Source organism: Geotrypetes seraphini, chromosome 8 (genome assembly GCF_902459505.1).
Source record: "Geotrypetes seraphini chromosome 8, aGeoSer1.1, whole genome shotgun sequence".
NCBI classification, from domain to species: Eukaryota; Metazoa; Chordata; class Amphibia; order Gymnophiona; family Dermophiidae; genus Geotrypetes; species Geotrypetes seraphini.
The window spans coordinates 125,584,318-125,600,454 of NC_047091.1; the positions used below are offsets into that span (position 1 = coordinate 125,584,318).

Below are 16,137 nucleotides of genomic sequence, written 5' to 3' on the forward strand. Positions count from 1 at the left end.
CAGTATATCCAAATGTTCTCACGTCTCCAAACACAGTGCACATACAGCCAAATCCTCTAGATCACATGGAGGCAGCCAACCAGGCCAAACAGCCATCAGTGCAGCGGAAGTTCTGGCTAGAGCCAAATTTAATATCACGAAGGCCCAAGCGCATTTCAACCAGCAAGAAGCTAACTTACAAAAGGAAAGACTCGGTATATGTCGGTGATAGTGTCCGAAGATCTAAAGGCGAAAAAACAGTGTGACAAGGCAGTGGCTGCTGCCAGAAGGATTCTGGGCTGTATAAAGAGAGGCGTAGTCAGTAGAAGGAAGAAGGTGTTGATGCCCCTGTACAGGTCATTGGTGAGGCCCCACTTGGAGTATTGTGTTCAGTTTTGGAGACCGTATCTGGCGAAAGACGTAAGAAGACTTGAGGCGGTCCAGAGGAGGGCGACGAAAATGATAGGAGGCTTGCGCCAGAAGACGTATGAGGAGAGACTGGAAGCCCTGAATATGTATACCCTAGAGGAAAGGAGAGACAGGGGAGATATGATTCAGACGTTCAAATACTTAAAGGGTATTAACGTAGAACAAAATCTTTTCCAGAGAAAGGAAAATGGTAAAACCAGAGGACATAATTTGAGGTTGAGGGGTGGTAGATTCAGGGGCAATGTTAGGAAATTCTACTTTACGGAGAGGGTGGTGGATGCCTGGAATGCGCTCCTGAGAGAGGTGGTGGAGAGTAAAACTGTGACTGAGTTCAAAGAAGCGTGGGATGAACACAGAAGATTTAGAATCAGAAAATAATATTAAAGATTGAACTAGGCCAGTTACTGGGCAGACTTATACGGTCTGCGTCTATGTATGGCCGTTTGGAGGAGGATGGGCAGGGGAGGGCTTCAATGGCTGGGAGGGTGTAGATGGGCTGGAGTAAGTCTTAACAGAAATTTCGGCAGTTGGAACCCAAGCACAGTACCGGGTAAAGCTTTGGATTCTCGCCCAGAAATAGCTAAGAAGAAAAAAAAAAAAAATTTAAATTGAATCAGGTTGGGCAGACTGGATGGACCATTCGGGTCTTTATCTGCCGTCATCTACTATGTTACTATGTATAGAAGCCAAGGCCATTAAACGGAGGAGGAGGGAGGGCAGGAAAAGGCAGAGATAGGCATTGCCTTGAGAACGCTCCGACAGGTGCGAGAACTAGCTGCCTTCGAGGCAAAAACTATGACCCTTGAAGAAGCCACAAGGCTTGATGGCAGGGAGTCAGCTCAATCATCTTGTAACGGAAAATCCCATGCAGCGCGTAAGAGAATACGTAAAGTCTCAGGCCACAGGACAAGAGAGTGAGCAACCACAGTTGGGTTCAGAGGAACCACTATGGGACAGGAAAGTGTGCCCCCAGCAGAGTTCAGCCCGCCTGAAAAAAATGAGTTTGAGGTGAAGCAAACCATGGAGGTGAAACGCCAAGACAGTGACCCATATTCAAGATGCATATGAGTGCACAACCACTGGCTGCTGCTCCAAGAAAGCCCACTGAAAGAAACACCTCTCTTCAGGCATTAACTCTGGCTCCCTATGGGAATTGGGCTTACCTAATGAATGAGCAGCCAAGCCCAACCCAACACACTGTGGACAATCATGAGGCACCTAAGGAGATATACCTTGCACCTAGCTCCAGGCAAACAGCAGCGAGTAGCCAACCACCTCCAATCGGTTTGCTAGAGACCTCGGAGAAGGAAGATTTAGCATCATACATGGCACGTAAACAGTTGGTGAATATGGGACTCACCAAGTTCAATGACCGCCTAGAAGGGTATTGGGGGTGGAAAGCTGACTTTAAAGGCGCCATAGCAGTTATGAAACCCACTCCAAGATGAGAGATGAACCTGATACCAAGATGGTTGGGACCTGAATCATCAGAGAAAGTAAAGTGACTGAAGGATGCATTTCAGCACGATGAAGCTCGAGGACTGCAAGAGATATGGGAGAGGCTTGAGCAGCATTAAGGCAACCCCGAAGCAGTCCAACGAGCTCTGAGATAATTTTCCAAGAATCACAAGCAGAGATAGCAACAAGCTATTGGACATGGGAGATCTTCTTCAAAAACTGGAAGCACTAAAAGCTGATCTGAGTCTTCCAGGCCTAAGCTACCTAGACACATTATGTGGCATACAAAAGTTCACAGCGAATCTGCCCTATGACATTAAAGAGAAATGGGCATCTATAGGCATGCAATATAAAGAGAGCAATCAAGGAAGGTTCCCTCCAGTCACAGTCTTCACAGACTTCATCAGAAAACTGGCGATAAGAAGAAACAATCCCAATGTCTGGAATGAAGTGCCTGAGCCAGGGAAGACAGGTTACTCGCGAACTGAGAAGCCAATGAAAGGGTACGGGAACACTACCAGGAAGTCTTAGCTGTGTACAAGATGGATGTGTCAACTATGTCATCCTGATCAACTAACCGTCCGTCCATTATGGAGAAAGTAGAGGATCCCAAACATCAATGCCCAATACATAAAAAAACACATCCTCTATGAAAGTGTCAAGGCTTCATGGAGAAGCCTCGAAGAAAGAGCTCTTAAGAAAATTCCAGTCAAGCAAATTCATTCTGATTGTGGAACCAACTTTATAGGAGCCTGCAGAGAACTAGACATTCCATCTGTCAAGTTGGACCAATCTGCAGTAGAAAAGTATCTAAGCAACCAAAAGTGTATCTGGGTCTTCAACCCGCCCCACTTTTCACACATGAGAGGAGCATGAGAGCATATGATCGGCATAGCTCGGCGGATTTTGGATACTATGCTCTTAGACTGATCATCAAAGACTGACACACGAAGCATTAACCACTCTGCTTGCAGAAGTGGTAGCAATCATAAATCCCAGACCCTTGGTACCAGTGTTTTCAGACCCAGTCACCACTGATTCTGACATCAGCTATTCTTCTCTCCCAGAAAACCAACTCCCATTTCTGTTTCACCTGGAAATTTTAAAGGTGGTTATCATTTACAAACACCAGTGGAAAAAAGTACAGTATCTTACTGATGTTTTCTGGAAGCGTTGATCTGATACTACTAAAGGACAACCAAGCCCAACGTAGCAGTTGGCCTATGGGCTTCAATACCAAAGCCTTCCCAAGTGAGGACAGAAAAGTTTGAAAGCTGGCGATTAGGACAGCAAACCAAGGAACAGCCAAGACCTTCATTCAACCAGTCACTGAAGTGATCTTTCTCCATCGAGAAGAAACCTGAGATGAGGACGTCGTGGTCCGCTGTCTAGTCAAGGGACTCAGACCTTCTTTCCTTCTCTCTCTTATATGTTGTTTCTCTGTGTTGTCAGTCTCTCTCGTTTCAGCTCCTGGGAGACTGCCTGGTAGAATTCACCTGCAAATAGCAAAGAAGTCAAGAAAAGCCAGAAAACATCAAGTTCCAGCTACAGTGATTATGGTCTTTGAATGGACTCTATATAGTTTTATTGCAAGTAAATGAAGATAGTGGTAATCTACTGATACTGGGCGGAGAGTGTTAATGCCTCCTGCAGCCTTGCCCTGGTTGTAATAGGTCTGTAAAATATACCTTATACATTTCAGTATTGTTTTAGGATCTTACTGCTATAGTATTTCCTGCCAGGACATGTGAGATAAGTATTATGGGCAATGTAGTCTGAAAGATAGTATAAACTGAACTTCTATTGGTCTTTATTCTGCCAGACCTCTCCTCTTCCTCAGCTAAACTTGGATTACTTTATCTTTTTTCACTTCCTAGCCCTCTCTGACCTCCGCCTGATAAGGTCATTTCAGGTGCTTCCTTTCCTTTGCCACCTAAAGCTAATCTCAGATCTGATTGGCTTTTCTCTGTTGCTTCCCTCCTCTTACCTATGTGGGTTTCCTGTAGTTCCTTTGTGCCTTTGCTGTCATACTGGAACTGTCTGCTGGAGCTCACCTCTGACCATATGGTTTATGTGAAATATATTAATATATGGTCTCTAAGATATATCTTCATAAGTACTTTCAAAGGTTTATAAACCTCATTAGTGTCTGCTGTATGAAAACAAACTTTCTTCCAAACAGACAAGTGACACACTGAGATTGATAGTACAATTTCTTTATTATCTCATGTAGTATAAATAGTCATACTCATCTCAGTCTACGCGGGTGGGGACAGCACTCCGACATAGAAACTATGTTTCGCCCTAGTCCGGCTTTATCAAGGAAAGTCCCCCTATACAGTGCAAACAGCAATTCAAATATTATAAGAAGCAATAAATATACTTTTAAATAACTCAAAAGCATTTTATAAAACATTAGCAAATATAAACAGATAGATAAATAAATACCTTATGCCATACAGCTCATGCTCCCCGCACTAAATTGTTCAGTCAGCTAGGGAACATGGCCGCTGCGTTTTCTCAATTTATATTCTTTCAAACAGATCATGTGATGATGACATAATGTTCATTCGTCCCACCCCTAGCCAACCAAAAACAAACCTATCATACTAATGTCATCCACTCTATTTCTGAATTCAAACCCCAGGGTTTCACACAGTTTAGATTGTAATTCAGACTTGGACCCTTCCCAGAAAATAAGGATATCATCTAAATATCTCTTCCATAGTCGTATATGTTGACCAAATACAGTGGCTGGGTATACCAGATCTTTTTCAAATTTAGCCACATAAAGGCTTGCTACCGATGGGGCCAATGGGGCCCCCATAGCCATCCCCTGGGTTTGTTTAAAGAATTCCCCTTTATACCAGAAATAGTTCTCTCGTATTACCAACGTAGCCAGCCTACTCAGCCACTCATTGGAAAAACGCCCTAATTCTTTTTGAGAAAGAACCTGAATAATAGCTAGAGCAGCTCCTTGAGGAATCTGCATATATAGGGACATGATATCTGGGAAGGGTCCAAGTCTGAATTACAAGATTTTTTTGAATGGTTGAATACCCTCGATACCTATCTTTCTTTTACTATGACTCACCATAAAAGATCAGATAGCTTTTTTGGATATTATTCTAATTAGAAATGAGAGTAATAAAATTTCTACTACCCTCTATAGAAAGGAGGTAGATATGAATAATTTTGCTTGGCACCCCATGTGTCTGCACTAGTGCTGCCTGATTCAGGAAAAAAAATTTCAATTCGATTCGATTTTCCTGCCCAATTGGGTGTTTTTTTTCCCAAACACCCTGGTGAGTTTATTTTATAGCCTCTTCACCCCTTTTGCCCTTTCCTACCCACACTGGTCCTGTGGTGTACACAAAATAAACAAACAAAAAATACTTTTCCTCTCTCTGTTAAATCCTAGCTTATGTTCAAGGTCCAACACCAGCTCTGGAAGGATACATATTTCAAATATGACATTGTAATCACAAAACAGAAAATAAAATTATTTTTCCTACCTTTTGTTGTCTGGTCATTTTTCAAATCATGTTGGTCCCATGTTGGTCTGGTTGTCTTCTGATCAGGCTCTCCTTCTTTCTTCTTTCTCTGTGTTAACCATCCATCTTCCATCTCTGTCCTCTCCTGTTTCCCTTTCCTCCCCAGAGATCTGGTATCTTTCTTTTTTTTTTTTCATCTCCATCCCCCTGCAGCTGCAGCGATGGACCCCACCATCCCCAGATCCACCATCTCTCCTTTTCTCAACTACCCTTTCATCCAGCATCTCTCTTCTGTGTCCCTGTCCCTATTCTCCTCTCCAGTACTGTCCCCCTTGTGTCCCTGTTCTATGCTCCCTCCATGCCCAGCATCTTATCTCTCCCCATATCCAGCTTCTTCTTTCTCTCTTCCGTACCTCTTATATCCCCTTCCCCAGGTACAGGCTTTCTCCTACTATCTCTCCTGCCATCCTGCACCCTGCCCACCTACTTTGGAGCAGTATTTGTCCCTCTTGTACCCTTCCCCTTGTGGTCTTGCGTTTCTTCTCCCTCTCTCCTTTAGTCCAATACCTCTCCTTTGCTTTCCTCCCCCTCTTTTTAGTTTGGTCTCTCTCTTCTCTTCACCCCAGGTCTGGCATCTCCCCTCCCCTCTCTTACTCCTTCCTCCTCCTCCTCCCTCTGCACAGGCCTGCCTCCCCACCGCGAAGGAACTCTTCCTCCTCTTTCCTCTGCACAGGCCTGCCTCCCTGCCATGTAGGCCTGCTCTCTGCCGCAAAGGCCTGCCCCCCTGCCATGAAGGCACTCTTTGGCCTGCTCCCCGCCGTGAACGCTTGCTCCTCCCGCAAGCCTGTATCTTCCCCCAGCTTCCCCGCTCTTACCTTTAGGCTAACACGGCAGCCTGCAGGATCGCTAGTGCTATAGCGATCCCTGCAGCTGCCCGTCCTCAGCGGTACATTTTCTCTGCCACGATCCTGTCCCTGACGTCAGAGCAGGGGCAGGATGTAGCAGAGAGAATGTGCCGCTGAGGACGACAGGCAGCTGCAGGGATCACTATAACACTAACAAGCCTGCAGGCTGCCATATTAGCCTTAAGGAGGTAAGAGCAGAGAAGCTGGAGGAGGCCTTTCTGACTGACTCTCCCTCCTCAAGCAGGAGCGGCAGCGGATGGCCAGCAAGAGGCAGCGCTGCAGCTCCTGCTTTAGGAAGGCACAGGGGAAGGTCGGTCATTGAATCAGGAGGCCGATTTTTTTTTTTTTTTAATTGAATCAATTCGAATTGATTCACCTGATTCGAATCGGTGAATCGGGCAGCACAAGTCTGCGCACAATGCTCTCAGGCTACTCAGCCACATGATGGCTTCAGTTTCCTTAGTCCTGCACAAGTGCCTCACATGTGCCCCTTGTAGAGGCATCTCAGAACTACATTGGAACTAGCGCACCCAACCACTTAACACACTGATTCCACTTCAGCCACCCCTATGTGTCCTATCGTGTCATGCTCTACATTACTATACCCTGTTATGTTTTATTGTATTTATTTAATTTGTTTTCTATCCCATCCTCCCCAAAGAGCCCAGGACAGGTTACAGGTCAACATACACAATATACAGTTTTCACATTCAGTGCCCACACTGAGCGTTTGCTACTCAGGAGCTGTTAGAGATTTAATTCAATGTCATTGCAATCTACAAGGTTCTCAAATAGTGCAGCATAGGACAACTTGGACCCCTGAGGAAGGAGTGTGTCTCCGAAACACGGACCGTGTTGGGTCTGGTCCCTATGCACATGAGAGCCATCCTTTGGAATATATTTTATTGACTTTTAATAAAATTCCTGCAACTTGTACATTCTTCTCTGTAGTCTCTCTCTTTTTTTTAATTTTTGGCTCTACTTGATTACTGCAGACCTGTTGGATTTCTCTTTATTTTTTGCTTAACAGGTTATAATTTGCCATAGTTACAGTACAAGTTTTTATCCTAACTTGACTTATGTAAACTTATAACCCATTCTGAGCTCTTCTGGGAGGATGGGATATAAATCCAAATAAATAAAAACAGTGTTTGCTGTGGTGGTGCCATTCTCCTTCTCTTTGAGAAGGATGTCCATTCTTACTACCTCAGTCTCAGCTCATGATCACCACTCATGCCTCTAACGAGCTGGGGATCCCACTTCCAACACCCTACAAAAACAAGGTCTCTGGGTCTCTCACAAAGTCCAGCTCTATATCAACCATCTGGAGCTTCAGGCTGGGTTTTTTTTTTTTTTGGGGGGGGGGGTTTACACCCTGCAGACCTTTCAAACTTGAATTTACCACAAGCAGATCCTCGTTCAGACAGACAACCAGGTCTGCAGAGAAGACTCCTGCCTGTGGAACTTTTCTAGCCTCCAGGTCACATATAGACCTTGGTCAGGCCAACCAGATTGTGGACTCACTCAACCGCAAAATCGACCTACCCAAGTGGTCCCTCAACCCCACAGTAGCCGGCAGACTGATTTGCACCCAGCTCACTGGTTGAGTTGCTGCCTCTGCACCCAGAGGTTGTGAGATCAAATCCCAGTGCTGTTCCTTGTGACCCTGGGCAAGTCATTTAATCCTCCAGTGACCACCACTTTAAATGTCAGCTTTGAAATGTTAAAGCAACAAAAAGGCGGTATACAAGTCCCCCATTCCCTTATTTATTTAATTCATTTTATATTACGTTCCTACCAAAGAGCTCAGAACAGGTTACAGGTTAAACATACATAATATACAGTATACAGGTTACAAGTTGCCATAGTTACAGTACAGTTTTTTTTTATACAAGTTTTTATCCTAACTCAACTCATACTAAGGATCTAATACCAATATACATAATATGCAGTTTACAGGTTACAATTTGCCATAGTTACAGTGCAAGGTTTTTCAGTTTTATTTTAACCTGCCACATACTGAGGACACATACATCTGTCTATTTACATTTCCAGACAACATCAAGTGCTCACAATTCTGCTCCCTTCAACCAAGAGCCCCCATATTGCCCAGGACACCTCCATTCTGTAACAAACCATATCTTCTACACCTTTCTACCATTCTTGCTCATCTCTAGGGTCCTTCTGAAGATTATTTGAGACTGTGCACATCATACTCATTGCATCATGCTGGCTAAGGCAAATCTGGTTTCCTCTCCTGCTGGACCTAATGATTGTGCCCCCAATATCACACTCAGCCCCAAAATTGATGGTTTAAGTGAACATTTTTAGCCAGAACATCAATATTACAACCCCCTACTCAGTCCTGGGTACATCGATATCAGTTTTATTTCAATTGGCCTCAGACTCGCCATTCTACCGCTTCAGAAAACCTTGTAGCATGGAGAATTACATGGCTATTCATCATTGGCCAAACTTCTTAGTAAACATTGACTTGTTTTAAATTTTTAGCAATTTTAATAATTTACTAATACCTTAAAACTTCAAGGGTTCATTAGCTATAATCAAAACTTTTTTATATAAACTTAGCTTTAAACACAGCCCGGGAAGACATGACCTGACATGTTTCGCACTGAAGTGCTTTATCAAGGGTCCCCCTGCGAAAAGGAAAACACAGTCGGAGACTTTCATCAAACTGCATTCCTTGTTCTCTAACATTAAATTATTACCTACAAATATAATATAACACTACGACCACTAGTGTCATCAGACATAAGATTTCAAGAGTAAGATGGCGGCAGCGTCTTAACCACCTATTTAAATACATCCTTCAAAACAGCTGATAGCCCCTGCCTACCATTGGACAAAGTTGTTAACCTATCGGGGAAGCTCATTTCACCTCTGTATTCAAGCCCCGCTGCTCGACTGTATCCAGTTTATAAATTAAACGCTGTTCCTTTTTGTTTAAAAGTTTTTCCACATTACCTCCTCTCCGCCCTTATTAAAACTAAGTTTATATAAAAAAGTTTTGATTATAGCTAATGAACCCTTGAAGTTTTAAGGTATTAGTAAATTATTAAAATTGCTAAAAATTTAAAACAAGTTAATGTTTACTAAGAAGTTTGGCTGATGATGAAGAGCTAAAAGGTTTTCTGAAGCGGTGGAGTGGTAGATCTGAGGCCAATCAAAATAAAACTGGGATCGATGTACCCAGAACTGAGTGGGGGGTCACAATATCACTCAGACAGTATCCAGCCCTCCTCACTCAACAGCAGGCTGGATTCTCCACTCCAACCTGTCCAGCCTGTTTCTGACTGCATGGAAATTGAACAGAACATTTTAGTTAGAAAGTTGCATGGGAATGGGGATTACAGGATTCTCAAAGCGATGGAAGAAAGTGCTGTTGGATTCCTGTGGGGATGGAAAAGGTTGCTGTGGGGTTCCTGCAGGAGAGTACCGTAGTCTCTGGTGACTCCAGAATGAGGCTTGGAATGCACTGAAAGAGGCAATTAATTTGCCAGAATGAGAATTGGAACATAAGGAACGAGGCAGTTGGAGCACTAGAACAAGGCTGGAATGCCCAGAAAAGCAGCTGGAACACTTTGCTAAGGCTTGGACCACTGACTGGTTGAGTAGTGAATGTCATCCAAAAAACCATGGGAGGCTGTTGGGATTGGGAACAATTCTCTCTCAAAGGATTGGCCAGGTGAATGGAAATAGTTTCTCATGTATGCGAAAAGTTATAAAAAAAATTTTTTGTGTAAACAGGTTCTAAAACCCAGCAATTTTCCAGATTTGCAAGAATTTTTGTGAGCAGCCTTGTAAAATCTGTGAGCAACACTCCTAGAATGTATGAGCAATTTCTCATGTGCTCAGCTTAGAGGCAACATAGATTGGGAGGAAATAGAGGGATGCGAGCAAGTAAATAATAGTGGTGACTCCTGTGAGTAGGAGTAGTTAAAGTTTACTGTACGAACTAGGGGAGAGCACAGGCACACAGGATCAGTCTGAGACTTCACAAAGTTTGGCTGCATTCCCCTGCTGTCTACGGAGCACTCCCATTACAGGTAAGCAGCTTTGCTTTTAGTCTTCATTCTGATTTAGATCTTAAAATCAGTCTAGGAACATAAACATGTACAAAATGACCCAAATATCCTGCTAGTAAAAGATGCATAGTAGACCAAAGTGATGAAAAGTATAAAATTTTATTTATAAATCAAATGAATTAAAACAACACTGTCTATCAGCTTGACATGACCATATTTTGGGCTAGATTCACGAACCTACCCAATCGGGCCCGATCCGGGCAGGTCCGATGAATTATTCAAAGTAGAATATGCAGATGGGGGCAGTCAGAGGAATGCCCCCATCTATCTGGCCGGGATGCTCTACAGCAGAGGTAGGGAACTACGGTCCTCGAGAGCCGTATTCCAGTTGGGTTTTCATGATTTCCCCAACAAATATGCATGAGATCTATTTGCATGCACTGCTTTTAATGCATATTCATTGGGGAAATCCTGAAAACCCGACTGGAATACGGCTCTCAAGGACCAGAGTTCCCTACCCCTGCTCTACAGCGATCCCAGCATATGCGCAGATCATTTGTAGCTTAGTGAATCGGGTCAGGGTCGCAAACCTATCGATACACAATCGGTTTGCTTAGTGAATCTAGCCCTTTGTCCCTTGAGGAAGGAGTGGCTCACTGGTAGAGCTGCTGCCTCTGCTGTTTTCTGTTGGCTGTTATGCAGAACCTGCCAGCATTATTACTCTTATCAAACTTTCCCCTCCTCCAGTACCACAGCCCTCACACCTTTACTTTCAAATAACTTGTCACCAGTGCTCTCTGCCCAACAAACACACACAATGAGGTGAAAGTAATGTCTACATACCCAATTGGCACTGTAACAGGCATAGGACCTGTCTTGAAATTGCTACAAGTAAGTAAGTAAGTGTACGAAGGTTCTTTAAAAAGTTTCCGCGTTCAACTAAAAACATTCTTTTCTGAAGGCATAAGGAAGTTTGGATGCTGGGAAAAATGTATAGCAAAACAGAGTGATTATGTGGAAAAGTGATGTAATTTGCTTTTGAGATACTGTATTTAATAAATAGTGTTTAAAAATAAATGTGCAGAAACTTTTTGAAAATCCCTCATAAATAGTTTGATGCTAGTAATATTCTCTCTGGAATGTTATGACCTTATTTTTTTTAAATACCCAAAAAGGTTCCCCTTCCTAACGGGGCTGTGGAGTCGATACATCAAATCTTTAACTCTGATTCTTCTGTTTTTCTACTATCCAACTCTGACTCCTACTGATATTAAGATTTAAAGTTTTAATTCTGTATCTAAAGTACTGGTAATATGTTATATTTACAAGTACTTTAGATGCAGAACACATCTATCTAAGCTGGAATTGGAGGCAATACATTTTTACCGATTCTGACTCCATAGCCCTGCTTTCTATTTGTTTCATACTGTTGGTAGATAAAGGTCTGTTAATGTCTCTCTGTTGTGACTTTTGTGTATAGGATAAAGCCAAGGAAGACTATGGCAAGGCCATTGACTGGTGCATCTCCCTTATCCGGGACTACAGGATTCGAATAGGTGAGGAAACAGGCTTTTGCTGCTGGTAGTCTGTTTTGTACATTGCTAATACTTTCATTGAAAGCATTGACCAGCTAATATTTGGCTTTAATAATAAACTGACTTCTAATTTTTCTGGTCAGTACAGAGAACTAGATTTTAATAATTGCTTTAAACATGACAGCTATGTCATTTCACTTAATATGTAAAAATAAAAGCTAACAATTTTGACTAATCCCATTAACAAATGTTTGATTCAGTAAAAAATTTAATCTGCAACTTTGGATCTTTATTTCTAAATTTGTTTTAGAAAAAATAATTAAATGTCCTGTTACTATTGTTTTGAGGTACAATTCAAATGTGAGTTGAAAAGAAAGTTACATACATATCCACAAATCATCGCAGAAAGATAAGAAAGGGGAACAAAAGTCTTTTGCTCAATTAAGCAAGATATAAAGAGCATGGCAAGTCACTTATAGTCCATGACTGAGGATCAAAACAAAGAAAATAGAAAAATCACACAAACAAACAAAAGATAAAAGCACCATGTGCCCCATCAGGCACCAAGAGCTTTGAGTGACCTTAAATCACCCCTCCCGCCTTTCAAACCTGTGAGTGAGTAAAACATAGGCTTATACAGTAGAAATAATGCTCCCTCCCTCTCCCAAGAAATGACTTACCATGCCTGAGAAAAGAATGCAACTTGCTCCAAAAGAAGGTTTGCCACAGAAACTTGAAAGAGCCCAACAACAAGGCAAAAAATAGTCAAGGGCAATGTTCCCTCTAAGGATTGATGAGGTGTGTGCAAAAAAATATATGCATGAGCAAAAAGTTACGTACTCCACAAATTATGAGTAGGCGCGAAGGATGCATTTTTAAACAAATGTAGTTTATCCTTGTACTCCTTATGTATTTTTAATCATCTATGGATATGTTTGTATGTTTATTGTTCAAATGGTTTTATTTATTTCCCCAAATTTATTTTTGTTATACGCATTGAAAATACTTGATATTGCATTTAAATCAAAATCTCAATAAACTTGAAACGAGTGCCCGTGAGTTTGTGGGAGGGTTAAATACTCAAAACTTAGAAGAATAACAATTTACTTAAAGTTTTTGCTTTACCAGCTTTCTGGTATCTTTACATACAGTGCCGTACCTAGCATATGTAACACCCGGGGCCCATCATTTTTTGGCACCCCCCCATTTGTACGAAAAACATGATTTTTAGTAACAAGCCACACGTCACACATGAGTACCTAGGAAAAGACAGCATCTTACATATTGCAGTGAGCAGTACATCAATACACCCATTGTAAAACTAAACAAGCCAGACCAGCACAGATCAATCCTACACCGTCAATGCTAACAGGAAACCATGTCTTTCGAACACACAGAACACAGAAAACACCTTCGCCTAGTATGAAATATGTCATCACAAACTAACCCCTTCCCCTTTTACAAAACTGTAGTGTGGATTTTAGCCATGGTGGTAACAGCTCTGACGCTCATAGAAGTCTGAGCATCAGAGCTGCTACCACCACGGCTGGCACTAAAAAACGCTCCACAGTTTTGTAAAAGGGGGGATAAAATAGAAATACACACCTTCAACACTCTAGCTCAGGGGTGCCCAAACTTTTTGTGCTTGCGAGCTACTTTAAAATGACCAAGTCAAAATGATCTACCAATAATAAAATTAAAAAACACAAGGCACATTATACGCTGAGAAAATGTTAATTATCATTCCTATTCTGGGTTTTTTTCAAAGAGGTCAAGGCAGATGACCCTCTATGCATTGTCACCTCAGTAACAACCATACAAAAATAGACAAATATACCCCCCTTCCTTTTTATTAAACCACAATAGCAGTTTTTAGCGCAGGGAACTGCGCTAAATGCCCAGCGCTGCTCTCGATGCTCATAGGCTCCCTGCGCTAAAAAACACTATTGCGGTTTAGTAAAAGGGGCCATAGCGCAAAATATAGACAGCATATATAAATTCAGACACATTTTGATCACTAAATTTAAAATAAAATCATTTTTTTTCCTACCTTGTCTGGTGATTTCATGAGTCTCTGGTTGCACTTTCATCTTCTGACTGTGCATCCAATCTTTCTTTTTCTTCTTTCAGCCTATATGCTTCCTCTCCTCCAGACCTCATTCCCTCCCCTAACTTTTTCTTCCTCTCTCCCTGCCCTTTCTTTCTTTTTTCTCTCTTGATGCCCCCTTTCTTTTTTTCTGTCTCCCTGCCTGCCCCCTTTCTTTCTTTCTTTCTTTCTTTCTCCCTACCCTCCACAAATCCACTGCTGCCACCATTGGGGGAAACAGGCCCCAAAGCCACCGCTGCAACCATCAGGGGAAACAGGCCCCAAAGCCACCGCCGCGGCTGCCCCAAGCTCTCTCTGCTTCCCCCGACGTCAATTCTACCGTCGGAGAGAAAGTTCCGCCCATCCAGGCAGCGATTGGCTGGCCCGAACTTCCTCTCCGACTGCAGCCTTAGGAGGGGTGCACAGCCGGGGCGGACCGCCCCCCCCTTGGTACACTACTGAAGACGTGGCAGCGGCTCCTCTCACGAATCCCCACCTGCGTTGGAAGTCCGATGCAGTCGGGGATCTTGAGAGGAGCCACCGCTGCATCTTTAAACTTTAAAATACACTAAGGCCGCCGCCGCTTCCTCTAACCTCCGCCCGCCCTCGAGTGAGCGACAGGAGACAACGTATGAGCGACGCCACTGAAAATAGTGAGCGATCACTCATGTGCTCAGCTTAGAGGGAACACTGGAGGGTTCCGTGAGTGATTGCAGGACAGCAAAATCACCAAAACTCAACGCAAACCAACACTAAAAAATTAATGTAATAATAGTGATAGGTACCCTCAGTGCGCAGGTTCAGCGACGGGAGCGAACTCCAACGCTTTATGCGAAGAGGTAGAGGCTAGCAAGCCCCTACCTACACACCATCATAGGGTACCAAGGATGTGTTTTAAATCAAGTAACGCTAACGCCAATAAACACAAGTGAAAAATAGTGCACAATAAACACAAGTGAAAAATAGTGAAATCAGAAACTGCAATCACTCAGGGAACCCCCAGCCAACTCCCCAAAAAATCAAAACAGCAACTTAGCTTAATGAGTCTTCATCCGACGTCCAAAGGTGCGGGAACAAGACAGATGGAACACCGCAGAACCAGGTTCAACCAAGCCTGGTTTCAGGGAAAAAAGTCCCTTCCCCAGGAACCCATAATCAGCAATCCAAAGCGGACCTCGAGGCTGGCTGGAGAGAGGGAGGAGCTAGCAGGGGGGGGGCGACACAAACGCGCCTTAAAAGCCATCAACGATGATGTCATGGATCAATCACAGTCCAAGGGCGGAGACTACTAAACTATAGTGTTCCATTCAATGCTGTCATTCAATCCATGAGGAGAAACACTTTGTAGATGGAAAATCCAAAACTGTTCTCTGAGATTGATGTGAGCCATTTTGTCACTCCGGAAATCATTAGGAATCTGTTCAAGCATGAACCAAAAAAGATCGCCAAAACCATGGTTCTTCTCCAAACAATGAGGTACAAGAGGGGTAGATCTTACTGCGGTCTGAATCCTGCTTCCTGAATCCTGCAGGATTCAGACTGCAGTAAGATAAAGAAGGGGATCACGAACAGATCAGAGAAGGTTGTCATGCCACTGTACCGGGCCATGGTGCACCCTCACCTGGAGTACTGCGTACAGCACTGGTCGCTGAACATGAAGAAAGACATGGTACTACTCGAAAGGGTCCAGAGAAGAGTGACTAAGATGCTTAAGGGGTTGGAAGAGCTGCCGAACAGCGAAAGATTAGAGAAACTAAGCCTCTTCTCCCTCAAACAAAGGAGATTTGAGAGGGTTCATGATCGAAACATTCAAGGTACTGAATGTATAGGCTCAAAACTTAGTAGATAAAAACAGGTTGTTCACCCTCTCCAAGGTAGGGAGAACGAGACGGCACTCTTTAAAGTTGAAAGTGGATAGATTCCGTACAAACGTAAGGAAGTTCTTCTTCACCCAGAGAGTGGTAGAAAACTGGAATGCTCTCCCGGAGTCTGTCATAGGGGAAAACACCCTCCAGGGATTCAAGACAAAGTTAGACAAGTTCCTGCTGAACAAGGATGTACGCTGGTAGGGCTAGTCTCAGTTAGGGCGCTGGTCTTTGACCAAAGGGCCGTCGCGTGAGCAGACTGCTGGGTATGATGGACTACTGGCCTGACCCAGAAGCGGCAATTCTTATGTTCTTATAACTTTTCCATATGAATACAATC

At 43.2% G+C, this 16,137-nt stretch overlaps 1 protein-coding gene across 2 annotated transcripts in view; it reads left to right on the forward strand.

Annotated features, from left to right (window-relative positions):
- PWWP3A (PWWP domain containing 3A, DNA repair factor) overlaps positions 1-16,137 on the forward strand; it is a 95,358-nt gene that overhangs the window by 61,478 nt on the left and 17,743 nt on the right. For both annotated transcript variants that reach the window (XM_033953825.1, XM_033953824.1), the window contains exon 10: positions 11,792-11,867. In XM_033953825.1, the coding sequence (XP_033809716.1) occupies positions 11,792-11,867 (76 nt within the window). The remainder of the gene's footprint in view (positions 1-11,791; positions 11,868-16,137) is intronic.